General features: G+C 40.6%; 1 protein-coding gene across 1 annotated transcript in view; it reads right to left on the reverse strand.

Annotated features, from left to right (window-relative positions):
- The window catches only part of ASXL2 (ASXL transcriptional regulator 2), a 243012-nt gene that overhangs the window by 162475 nt on the left and 67463 nt on the right, over window positions 1-13074 (reverse strand). Inside the window, exon 2 of the mRNA XM_084624546.1 lies at window positions 6382-6464. Coding sequence (XP_084480672.1) covers window positions 6382-6464 — 83 coding nt within the window. The remainder of the gene's footprint in view (window positions 1-6381; window positions 6465-13074) is intronic.

Consider the following 13074-nt stretch of genomic DNA (forward strand, 5'->3'; position numbering starts at 1 on the left):
CCAGGACATTTTCAATATCATCCTTTGAACATCACATCTCCCCCCTAGAGAGACTACATATAATCCCAGCTCACAATAATACATAAACTTTGCATTTAATACAATAGGTTTCAGAGTAGCAGCCATGTCTGTCTGTATCCACAAAAAAAAAAAAAAAAAAAAGGAGGATCGAATTGCCTTCTATGACGAGATAACTGGCTCTGTGGATGAGGGGAAAGCGGTGGACGTGTTGTTCCTTGACTTTAGCAAAGCTTTTGACACGGTCTCCCACAGTATTCTTGCCAGCAAGTTAAAGAAGCATGGGCTGGATGAATGGACTATAAGGTGGACAGAAAGTTGGCTAGATTGTCGGGCTCAGCGGGTAGTGATCAATGGCTCCATGTCTAGTTGGCAGCCGGTATTAAGTGAAGTGCCCCAAGGGTCAGTCCTGGGGCTGGTTTTGTTCAATATCTTCATAAATGATCTGGAGGATGGTGTGGATTGCACCCTCAGCAAGTTTGCAGAGGACACTAAACTGGGAAGAGAGGTAGATACGCTGGAGGGTAGGGATAGGATACAGAGGACTCTAGACAAATAAGATGATTGGGCCAAAAGAAATCTGATGAAGTTCAACAAGGACAAGTGCAGAGTCCTGCACTTAGGACGGAAGAATCCCATGGACTGCTACAGACTAGGGCCTGAATGGCTAGGCTAACAAATTTATTTGAGCATAAGCTTTCGTGAGCTACAGCTCACTTCATCGGATGTATTCAGTGGAAAATACAGTGGGGAGATTTATATACACAGAGAATATGAAACAATGGGTGTTACCATACACACTAACGAGAGTGATCAGGTAAGGTGAGCTATTACCAGCGGGGAAGAAACCTTTTGCAGTGATAATCAAGGTGGGCCATTTCTGGCAGTTGACAAGAACGTCCGAGGAACATCCGGGCGGGGGGGGAGAGTGAAAAGAATAAACATGGGGAAATAGTTTTACTTTGTGTCATGACACATCCACTCCCAGTCTTTATTCAAGCCTAAGTTAATTGTATCCAGTTTGCAAATTAATTCCAATTCAGCAGTCTCTCGGAGTCTGTTTGTGAAGTTTTTTTGTTGAAGAATTGCCACTTTTAGGTCTGTAACCAAAGAGACTGAAGCGTTCTCCAACTGGTTTTTGAACGTTCTCATTCTTGACGTCTGATTTGTGTCCATTTATTCATTTATACTTAAGCTTAATTCTATACAGTTTTTCAAGGACATTGCTGTATCTGTCACAGAGTATCAAGACCAATTTGGAATTATGAGAATCAGATCTGCTTCATCTTCTCTAATCTATGAAGAAATGTGGGGATTGAGGGTATGGTAAGAAAGATGTAGAGAAGTCCAAAAGAGCAGTGGCTCAAGAGGATCACCGCTTTTGCTCCACTTTATTTGACCATGCTGCAAACACACAAAACAGCAATCTTCAAATGACAGCAAGTTTGAAATAATACTTTGCTGGATCCATTTGGCAATGTAGTCTGCTATCACGTTTAAGACACCTGCTCGATTTATTGCTGAGAGGACTTTCATCCCACCGTAAACATTAAAGGCTCTACAACAAAATAAGAACTCAGAAACCCAGAAATGTAAATCCTGATCAAATCTGCTCTAGACTGAGGAATTTGGCTCGAATCTATAACTAGAACCAATACTCTAAAAAGGTCTTAGGACAATTAGGGTTCACGAGGACCTTGTACTTCATCAGGTTCTGTACAAGTGTTCATTTACATGATTTGCACACTACGACCACCATGAAGAGTTTGTTTCCAAGATCACAGACCTGCCTATGTTCCCTTTAAGATCAATGACAAAACTTGATTTACTTCATTAGGAGAAAGCTCACTGTTTGCTAACAGACTAAGGAGGCATAATCTTGGAGGCACATTCCTGGGACCAGGAAGGACCATTAGAATATTAATTAGGAAAAAGAAGGCTTAATTCACAGATTATCATTTGGAAAGATTCTTGTTTGAGGTATGCTGATACTTGTGTCAAGATTAAAAAACTGACTAACCCTGGGGTTGAACGATGCTCTCATAGGGCATAGACATTGAGATGCAACCAGTGATTAGGAGAAGTGATCACACCTGATACACACCTTTGAGCCTGGATTAAAATAATTCCCTTTATCTAGCCACTCATCCAGATAAGGTACCCTGGGCACTGTTTTAGCATCAAGCTGCTTGAACCATGAATAGGCTTTCTGAAGCATCCCTGGAAGTGCTGAAGCTACACATTAAGGATTATAAAAATGAAACTGCCATGAGTTGATATCAAATCTAAAAGCTTCTAATGGCCTGAGAACTATGAAACTTTGTGGGTATGCAATCTTTGAGATCAAAGCTAAGTAAGCAGCATGGAGGAGTTATCTACACAAGTTTTTACCATGAATATTTTATAGTCTGAAATAAGACCATTTATGCCCAGAATTGAGCAACAACCTCCAGATTTCAAACAAACCAGAAAAAAAATCCAGGATGCTTTTGATGAGCAAGGAAACTATGTGCTCAAGAAATGAAGGCACAGTAAAGTCTCTGGAGACAGTACAGAGAGTTCATCGTAAGTACAGTATTCCATTCCTGTCATCTAATAATAGAGACTGTTACCTTCCACGAAGAAGCTCCTGAACAAAGAAGAATCAAATTGTCAAATTCTACTCAGCTTTTTCAGGATGCTAAAAGGTCCAACATGGGTCTTACGTTTTGTTCTTGTTCTGTTCTTGACATCAAGACTTGTATCAGACTGGGAATCACACATACAATGTGGTTGCTAAATGAGAACTGCTTAAGATTCTCCATTCCACTGATGATAAAAAAGGGAAGATTTTAGAGCTGAGAAGAATTTACAGCTTTGGCTAATCCCATTCTGGAAGGAAGGAAGGAAGAATAAATGCTTGTCTTGAAAAAAAGACAAGTTAACAACTATGTTTTAAATACACCCAGAAGGTAGCCCATGCTATCCTACTGTCTGCCAGGCACTGGATAATTAAATATAGCCAAAAAATGCCTCTAAAAATCTCAGAATCTTTGAAACCTTCTGGCCCCTTAAGCCAGTTTCTCAATAAAATGTAAAAATGAAGGGATCCTATAACAAAACAAATATTTCACTATCATGCCCTAATTTTATTATTTACAAGACCAGAGCTCTGTCTGAGACAGCCTGTAATAGTAGCAGCCACTCCAGGAACTTCACATTAAATTTTTTGGGAACTTAAAGTTTATTAGACTTTAGAGGCCACTGTGGAATCTAGTACTGACTCAATGAGCTCTATCCTCTGGATAGGTATTAACAATGACTTCTCTTTGTTGACTGAGACTCAGGTAGGTGAAACACTGGAATCTCCAATAAATGCCATCATCCCCATGCTGTGCTTATTTCCCTTGAAGGAGCCAATCATTGAGGTATGGGTATACCTGGATTCCTTGCTGTCTCAGGTGAACCATCACCACCACCAGGCATTTTGTAAAGCCCGTTGGCACTGTTGATAGTCCAAATTACAGAACTCTGTATTGGTAGTGGCAATTACCCACTTGGAACCTCAAGAATCTTTTTCCTGTGAGCTGGATAGATTGTTACGTGAAACTAGGCACCTTGGAAGCTGAGAGCCTTGAACCAGTCCTGTGGCTCTAAAAAGGAGATTTTGGTGGCTAATGTTACCATCCAGAATTTGAATCAACAGATTCAGGTATTTAGCTATATCAAGTCCAGAATCGGGCACCTTTCCCCCTTTTTCTTTGGTATTAAAAAATAATGGGAGTAAAGCCTTCCCTCTGTGTTCCAGAGGCACTTCTTCCACTGCTCCAGGACTTAGAATTGACTCCATCATCTCTTGATATAACAGTCTCTTATGAGAGGCATTCCTGAAAAGGGATGGGACAGGGAGGTGCAGAAATAGGGAGGGTCTAGAATTGTATAGCTTACCCCCAAACTCTGTGATCCCTCGGGACCCAACCATCTATTGTGATAAGATTCCAGGCTCCTTGAAAATAAACTAGTATTTCCAGAAGCAGGGACAGTGAAAAATGATCCTCCAGAACAGAATTCCCAATCAACGAATCAAATTGGCTGCCTTGGTGAGGTTGCTGGGTGAGCAACTGATGAGGAGGAGGCAGAAGGTTTGCTTTGGTATCTCGGTCTCTTCTTAGGAGGTTCGTATGGCCTTTCCTGGATCTAGTAACTCTGTGGCCTGACCTGCTTCCTCCTTGGTATAGGATAGGAGGCACCTAATGATCTTAATGATACTCAAGAACCTTTAAGAAGTGAAGCCTAGAGAGAGGAGCATGTCACCATCTGACCCTCAGGAACAAGGAACTTAAATTCCTTCTTGCTGTCAAGGGGGAGTTTGTCCAAGAATTTAGAAGCACAGTGCCAATTTAAATAATCATATTTAACATAATAAACATGTCCAGTAATTGGCAAATTCTCATTTGCAGCTGGCTGAAGAGTGTGTCCAAATAAATAATCTTTTTTTGTTTCTTTACTCAGGGCATAGACATTCGTGATCCCTGCTGTCTGGTTCATTCATGGATTGCAGCCACAACTAAAGAGCCTAGAACAGGATGCATGCAGAACTGCTCAAATCCTGATAATGGGACTTGATAATCAGCTCTTTTGAATGTAGGCATTGGGCATGCTGGTGTCTGCCAGACCTGTATAGCTGGTTCCAGAAGTCACTTGTTAGCCAACTGTTCAGGTAGAGATCCATGAAAAGTGTCCAGGAGTTATGGGATTTCTCCTGGAGAACTTCCACTACTATTTCAGGGGTGTCTGTAATATGGCAAAACTGCAAATGAAAGGCCTTGTAATCATCAAGTTTTGTGTTTGATAAAGAAGGTGAATGCTCTTGTCCAGTGAAGAAAAAGAAGAAACAGTTGTTCATATAAGTTCTTCAGCATGCAGATCCTCTTCCTCAGAGTCTTGCTCCTGTAATTGCTCAGGAACTGTTCTCTAAGGTCCTTGAAGCATTCCCTTGTGTTTTGTGAGAGGAGACCTGAGGCTAGATGGAGTTGCAGAAGCTGGCTTCCTAGCAGGCTATAATTCCTAAGCTGCACAATATGCCCAAGACTGGTAATAAGGGTACGGGGCCAGGAGGGCCAATACCATGGAGAATGCTTGTCTTTTGAACCCCTAGACGTAGGGAAATAATAAAGTGCTCTAGATTCCCTGTCAGAGCTATACGGATCAAATTATTGGGACCTTGAAGAGTGGCTGGAGTGATACCACTCCCTGCTATGCTCAGAGGCTGAGGAGAATGAGTATTTCCTCCTCTAGAGGTAGAGACTACCTTAACCGGGGTCCCAAGCAGAACCACAGCATCCAATGTGGCTGGCACTGAAGAAGAACTTGATACCATAATGGTACAAGTGGTTGGTAGCATGAATGGTTTTCTCACCGCAGAGGAGAGCAGTTGCGATTCAGGGTGAGCTGACACTGAGGCCACCCAGTACTGTGGAAGCTTTTGCTACTGGGAAAGATGGTACCGAGGGCAAACAGATGAAGATGAAGTACCAGGGTCCCAGATACCGATGATGTCAGTACCAAGAGCTTCTGCCAGGTGAGACATCCACGAAAGGTATGTACCAAAGCACAGTGACTGGTACCTGAGGGGATGCCAACAGGACTCATTTTTAGCCTTGAGCTGTTTAAAAAGGCAGCGTGAGGAGACCTCTGCTTTTTTCTGATGAGGACTGGGTGAGAGCGACCTAGTTTTATGCTTTTTCCTTTCCTAACAACCGCCTTTTTACCAGTCCTAGAGCGCTGAGGCTGAACTCACGGGAGCACTTCGAGCAGAGGCTTGTTCTGGTCTGTCATGCTCATTCTCCTAGATCTGTTGTAAGGGCAGAACCCAGTACTAGCAAAGTCTCACAGCCAGCCATGAGGGGATTCTTTTAAGGGGCGAACAGTCAGTTTCATGTTTGTTTTAGTTCTAGTTAATTTTTCTTTAGAGTTCTGTGCTGGTGCAATGTGGCAATATCTGAGCTTAAATCACTCCATAAAAATGCTGAATTCCAGATTTTAAACAGTGAATATAAGTTAATAAAAGCTAGTAGAGTAATTTTCAGTTTTGCATTAAAAAGATTATCCCAGTAAGATTGGAGCCTAAAATACCAGAGCACGTCCCTTTCTATGAGCAATCACAAGGGCTGCAGAACAAAGACAGATAGAACTTCCTTAGAAACAAATTATGAACTGCATGAATCACTTGGAGTAAAATTCACAACACTAAGTCACTCAGGAATCATTTCATAAAATAGAATTTAAGGGCCTAAGTCCTTTATGCACTTGAAAATTTTACAATTTTATCTTTAGTAACAAAAAAAAATGCACAAAATAGGACTGAATGGTAGAGCAACTCACCTGATTTCTTTCAGTCCTTCTTTCTGGATAACTTGAAGAATCTCTTTATGGCTCATAGGTGTGTTGGGATATTTCTCCAGGACCTGGCATGCATAAACAGATGAAGAGGGCAAAATTACTTATCTGCAATTTTTCATAAAACAAAAGTATCTTCTCCTAAATAAATCCATACTTAACAGTTTTCATGTCTCCAGGGAGCACACTGGGAGACAGCAATTAATGGGTTGCAGGAATCTCTTCCCTATCCCTTTCACCTGAGACTATAATTGCAAGTCATGGCAATAGATTAAATACATAAATACTGCATAGCTTCAAATTTCTTTTTGCCATTTAAAGCTTAAAGTAATTGGGATTTTTAGTTCTCACTTAAGTGGAAGGACAAATCTGATTGGTCTATATAGGCTACACCTTCAGAAAAAAAACTTACTGGGTAAGACCTCACAGTCCAACTGCCTTGTTCCTAGAACCTTCAAGCCTGTTGTAAAAGCTGACCGCAAACAAGATGTAAATTTGGTGAACAATTTACCAAAGGTCTACAATGAGTATCCACCATCACTTACAATTTTTAAATCAAGATAGGATGTTTTTCTAAAAGATCTACTCTAGTAATTATTGAGAAAGTTGACAGGTTTTCATTAAGTTGGTTTTGCATAATCACTCAATTCCCATTTCAATGCTTTTTGTTGTGTTTTAATTCTTTTCCTTGTGTGTTTCAATCAATACATTTCTAACCTTTAACCTCTAACATGAATTTCCTAGTGTGTTTGCCATGGTATTAAGCAAGCTGATGCCTATGTATCTGAAATTTGACTCTTTGAACCCATATAGTCCATGAAAATTAATCCAACTGCACATGATAGCTGTAACACATAAAACACTTTGCACTGGGTTCTAAAACATCATTGTTCTTTCTTTAGTAGCACAAGAAATACACAGAGCTACATAAAAAAAATAAACCCTACACACACTCCTTGTTTCACCTTCCTCAGCACTCAGGAGTATACTTTGGGCAGGGGTCCAGGTCCTCTGCAGATGTCCAAGACTCTTCTGCAGCTCATGGTTTGACTTCTGAACCATGTAGCTTTTCTTCCCCTCTAGCGCAGCTTGTGTTTTCTGACCTTGGTTGGTCACACAGCTGAACTGAGCCCTCTCTGCTATGAAAGCATACCCCCACTTCTTTTCCTGCCCAAAGCTTCTTGTGTCTGAGTCCCTCAAGTTTATATCCGATGTTTGCATCCGATGAAGTGAGCTGTAGCTCACGAAAGCTCATGCTTAAATAAATTGGTTAGTCTCTAAGGTGCCACAAGTACTCCTTTTCTTTTTGCGAATACAGACTAACACGGCTGTTACTCTGAAACCTGTCAAGTTTATATGTGGCAACACCAACATATGGTTCCTTTGTTCTGTTGCTAGAGATTTTCCACTGCTCTAAATGCCAGTCACCTGTTGAGGGGTAGAAGAATACTCGTTCTCTGAGGTTTGAGCTAACCCCATTGTCCCAAGATGTTTCCATCTGAATAGCCAACCATTTAGATTTAATGACTGACTATTGTCCCTAGTCTAGCAGAGATGTGACACAGCCCTGTCAGCCTATGACAGAATCCACATACTGTAGTTATTCAATAATACTACGAAAATTGCTGTAACAGCTTCATAATACCAACCAGAATTCATAAGATGTACAGACAGATTACCCAAATCACCACCAGGGGGGATGGGAAGAGGAGAAAGGGTGAAAAAAGAAAAAAACTACAGTTCAAAAGATACTATAAATATTCTTCCTTCCTCCAGAACAGTAAATGTTCTACACTGATACACATTTCTAGATGGAATAAGATTGTGTCCCATCTCATCAGAAGTAGATTCAGATACAGCAATCCACATATTCAATTACTGCAGTTCTTCTACAGAATGATGTCACATATCCTGAAAAAGCTTCAACTGGTACAAAATGCAGCAGCCATTTTGCTTAGCAACACAGGTCAGTGTTATCATCCCAGTCAAGTCTCTCTTTGAAACCATGACATTATTCCAGTGGAATACAGCTAACTGCCTATCAAAAGAGAGGCTCATGAGCACTGGAACAACTTTAAAAGGAGCAGGCATCAGCTGTGAAATTCGCTACTAGAAGAATTAAAAATAACTACTAAACTCATAGGTTTCAGAGTAACAGCCGTGTTAGTCTGTATTTGCAAAAAGAAAAAGGAGTACTTGCGGCACCTTAGAGACTAACCAATTTATTTGAGCATAAGCTTAGCTGTAGCTCACGAAAGCTTATGCTCAAATAAAGTGGTTAATCTCTAAGGTGCCACAAGTACTCCTTTTCTTTTTACTAAACTCATCCAATTCAGAACTAAATGCAAACCTTGTGTCTTCAACTTGGCTTTCCCACAATAATCTCTTTGTCTAACTTCATAGTGTCGTGTGTGTGTGTGAAATAGTTTTTCCTACTGAGTGGGAAGGAAGAAATACATTGATATTTGTATTTTTAAATATGTGCTAGGTACTCAGAGAATACAGTGACAGAATCACTTAAGAGTACCTAGACAGCACCGAGTGAAATGGATGTCCAATTCCTTCGCTGCTTCCAGAAAATGAGTATTTTCCAAGTATTGCCAACATGAAGTGTTATAAAATGTGTGAGTGAGTGTGAGTGAGAGAGAGAGTTCCTGCTTCAAAAGCAATCCTTATTAAGAGTCCTGGTTCAAGACAGACTCCTAGGTGCTATAATATGAATGAATGAATGAATGGATTGATAAGACCATGATGGCACAACCCTTGGTAAATTGCTCCAATGAAAACCAAAGAACTAGGGTTAAACCAATTAAATTAATCGGCAGCAGGTCTAAAAACAAACAAAAGGAAGTACTTTTTCACACAACACAGTCAACTGTGGAACTCCCTGCCAGGGGATGTTGTGAAGGCCAAAACTATAACGGGATTCAAAAAAATAAGTAGGTAAGTCCATGGAGAACAGGTCCATCAATGGCTATAGCCAAAATAGTCAGGGATGCAACCCCATGCTCTGGGTGTCCCTAGCCTCTGATTGCCAGAAGCTGGGACTGGACAAGGGGGGACAGATCACTCAGTTATTGCCTATTCTGTTCATTCCCACTGAAGCACCTGGCATTGGCCAATGTCGGAAGACAGATCTGACACAGGGCCAAAAAAGGTTAAGCAATTTGCAGGCTAAATGACCCCAAATTCTACCTTTAAAGACATATTAGGAAAGTATATAAAGTGTAATTAGGGCTATTCCTTATAAATAGCTAGCAAAGCCACTGTTAAAGAATTAGAAGAAGATAGTGATTGTAGTAGTCTATGTTTATCTAGATCTTGTTAGAGATTAACAATATCACCAAATGGTTACTGTCTGTCACTGTATTCTATTAGTTCAAAGATCAAAAGGAAATATTAACATTTAGAGAAACTATAAATGTGGTAGGTTTCAGAGTAACAGCCGTGTTAGTCTGTATTCGCAAAAAGAAAAGGAGTACTTGTGGCACCTTAGAGACTAACCAATTTATTTGAGCATGAGCTTTGAAGTGAGCTGTAGCTCACGAAAGCTCATGCTCAAATAAATTGGTTAGTCTCTAAGGTGCCACAAGTACTCCTTTTCTTTTTATAAATGTGGTAATATCATGGTCTTCATTTCTCTTTGAAGTATGTAATAGACTACCTGTAAATGGCAGGAAATGGGCAGTTGCCTTATACTAATCCATTCAGCTAATTACCAGTGGTCCTTAGAAAATAGGAGGTTACTTCAAAGCCACTGTTCTTCACCCAAGAAATGTCTGCTGTCAAGAGCCTATCAGTCACAAGACTTGAGGTCTCCTGATATTGGACATTGGACTATAACTTGATGAACTGATTCTGAAAGGACTCTTTGCAACTCTAAAGCTAACCATCTCTACTATGAAACTGACCTATGAACTTTATTCATGTCTGTATGTATAATGATCTTTTAACCAATACGCACTCTCTCTTCTTTTTTAATAAACCTTAGTTTAGTTAACAACAACTGGCTGTAAGCATGTATCTGGGTAAGATCTGAGATATTCATTAACGTGGGTAATGCGTCCAATTTTTTGGGATTGGTAGAACTTTTTATATGAATAAGATTTTTTGTAATCCTCATCATATTTGACTTAGCTGCCTGGGTGGGAGCTCAAGGCTGGATTGTTTGAAGGGAACTGTGTTTTTGGCTTCCAGGTAACCAGTAAGGTATTGTGGAAGCTGTTTTGTTGCTGGCTTGATTAATCTAACAGTTTGGGGGACTATCTATCCCATTCTTTGGGGTTTGCCTTAGTGAGCAGTCGCAGCTATCTCAGCATGGCCCCCCCTGAGACTCCAGTCACTACAGGATACTGGGCTAGATGGACCAGTGGTCTGACCCAATATGGCCATTCTTATACTCAAAGCACAAGAAGCAAGGACCCAAACCATGAAGGGCTTTATGGAATATAAATCAAAGATGACAGGCCAAAGGGAAAATAAGCTAGTGTTCTGCTGTTTCTTGTGCAATTTGCAGTGGCAGTCAAAAAGCTAACAGAGTATTTGGAATGCCTCTATAGAAACCCATGGTACATCCACTTCTTGAATACTGCGTGCAGATGTGGTCACCCCATATCAAAAAAGATCTATTGCAATTGGAAAAAGTTCAGAAAAGGGCAACAAAATTGATTAGGGGTCTGGAATCGCTTCTGTATGAGGAGAGATTAATAAGATTGGGACTTTTCAGCTTGGAAAAAAGAGACTATGAAAGGGGAATATGATAGAGGTCTATAAAATCATGACTGGTGCTGCGAAAGTAAATAAGGAAGGGTTATTTACTCCTTCTCATAAGACAAGAACTATGGGTCACTAAATGAAATTAACAGGCAGCGGGTTCGAAACAAAACAAAAGGAAGTACTTCTTCACACAACGCACAGTCAACCTGTGGAACTCTTTGCCAGAGGATATTGTGAAGGCCAAGATTATAACATGGTTCAAAAAAGAACTAGATAAATTCATGGAGGATAGGTTCATCCAGGATAGCCAGGGATGGTGTCCCTAGCCAGTTTGCCAGAAGCTGGGAATAGATCACTTGATGATTCCCTGTTCTGGTCATTCGCTCTGGGGCACCTGGCATTGGCCACTGTGGGAAGACAGGACACTGGGCTAGATGGACCTTTGGTCTGACCCAGTATGGCTGTTCTTATGTTCTGATGTTTGTTGAAGACAAAAATAATTCTGTTTCATATCAGAAATTCATATTTCATCTTCCCCTCTTTGGTTCACTTTCGTGATATTTGTTATGCCATATTCTCATTTCAACAGTCCTTTAGTCCATGTATAGAATTTTCCAGGGAATATAGGAGGTGGTTAATATTCTGAATTTTTCCCCAAAGATTCAACACTTTCATCCCTTCAATTCCTGATGAGAAAACTCCTACCCTCACCATATGCTATTCCAAGGAAACATCGACCAAGAAGAGGGAAAACAAGTTTTGATTTTCTTCATATTATTAAGATAAACATACAGAATATAGGTTGTTTTTCTAAACCTTTTCAGGTCTTAGCACACTGCGTAGTGCTGGGGCTAAAATAGTAATGCAATCCTTGGATGTATAAACACAAGAACATCAAACAGTACAGGGCACTGGCATAATCACTGCTGGAAAACTGTACTCAGTACTAGTGTCAACACTTTAAAAAGAATACTGAAAAATTGGAGAGGGTTCAGAGATGAATCACAAGGATGATTTGAAGCCTGGAAAACATGTTATCGTACAGTGAGACATTTGAGCCCAGTCTATTTAGCTCATCAATCAAAAGTTTAAGAGGTGACTGGATCATATTATATAAGTACCTATGAAGGCAGAAAATAGCATGCACTTTAATCTAGCAGACAGATATAAAAGACAATCCAATGCCTGGAAACTGAAGCTAGATACATTCTAACTGAAAATAAAATGTGCAAATTGGTAACAATAAGGGTAAGCCACCACTGGAACAATTGACCAAAGGATGTAGTGGCTTCATCGCTTTGAGTCTTCAAAATCAAGATTAGAAAATATGCTTTAATTCAACCACAGGTTACAGTTACTGGATAAAATTCTACGTTCTGTGTTATATAGGAACTCCGATGCATGCATGCATGCACGCACACACAGCATTACTGCAATACAAAAAGATAATGTGTGACTGTTGGACCTGTACACTAAGTGGTAAGGAAGACAACTAAAGAGAACTGTGAAGTAGCAGAAGCATTGTTGTTTGCACCAGTCTTTACTGTAGACGATTATGATGAATGGTGAAACGACATGTTAACACCCCTCCAATCATAGGGTGAAAGGACAAAAAACAGGGTGGGGGGGCACGCTTAAGTGGGTTACGTGCGTGTGTGTGTGTTTCTAGAGAGAGAGAGAATATTGGGGGGCGGGGGGTTTAAAGTGGATTATAAACAGTTGTAAAAAGCCATAAATTCAGGGTGGGTTTGGGAATATCTTTTATTAGACCAACTTCTGTTAGGGGCGGGGGGGCTTGTCTACACTTACCAGTGGATCGACGTGCGGCGACTGATTTAGCAGGTCTAGTGCAGATGCGCTAAATCGACCACAGTTCGCTCTCCCATTGACTCCCGTACTCTACCTGAACAAGAAGCGCACGGGGAGTCAACGGGAGAGCATCTCCCGTCGACATAGCATAGC

The sequence above is a fragment of the Lepidochelys olivacea genome, assembly GCF_965140295.1.
Source record: "Lepidochelys olivacea isolate rLepOli2 genome assembly, chromosome: 3".
Classification (NCBI taxonomy): Eukaryota; Metazoa; Chordata; order Testudines; family Cheloniidae; genus Lepidochelys; species Lepidochelys olivacea.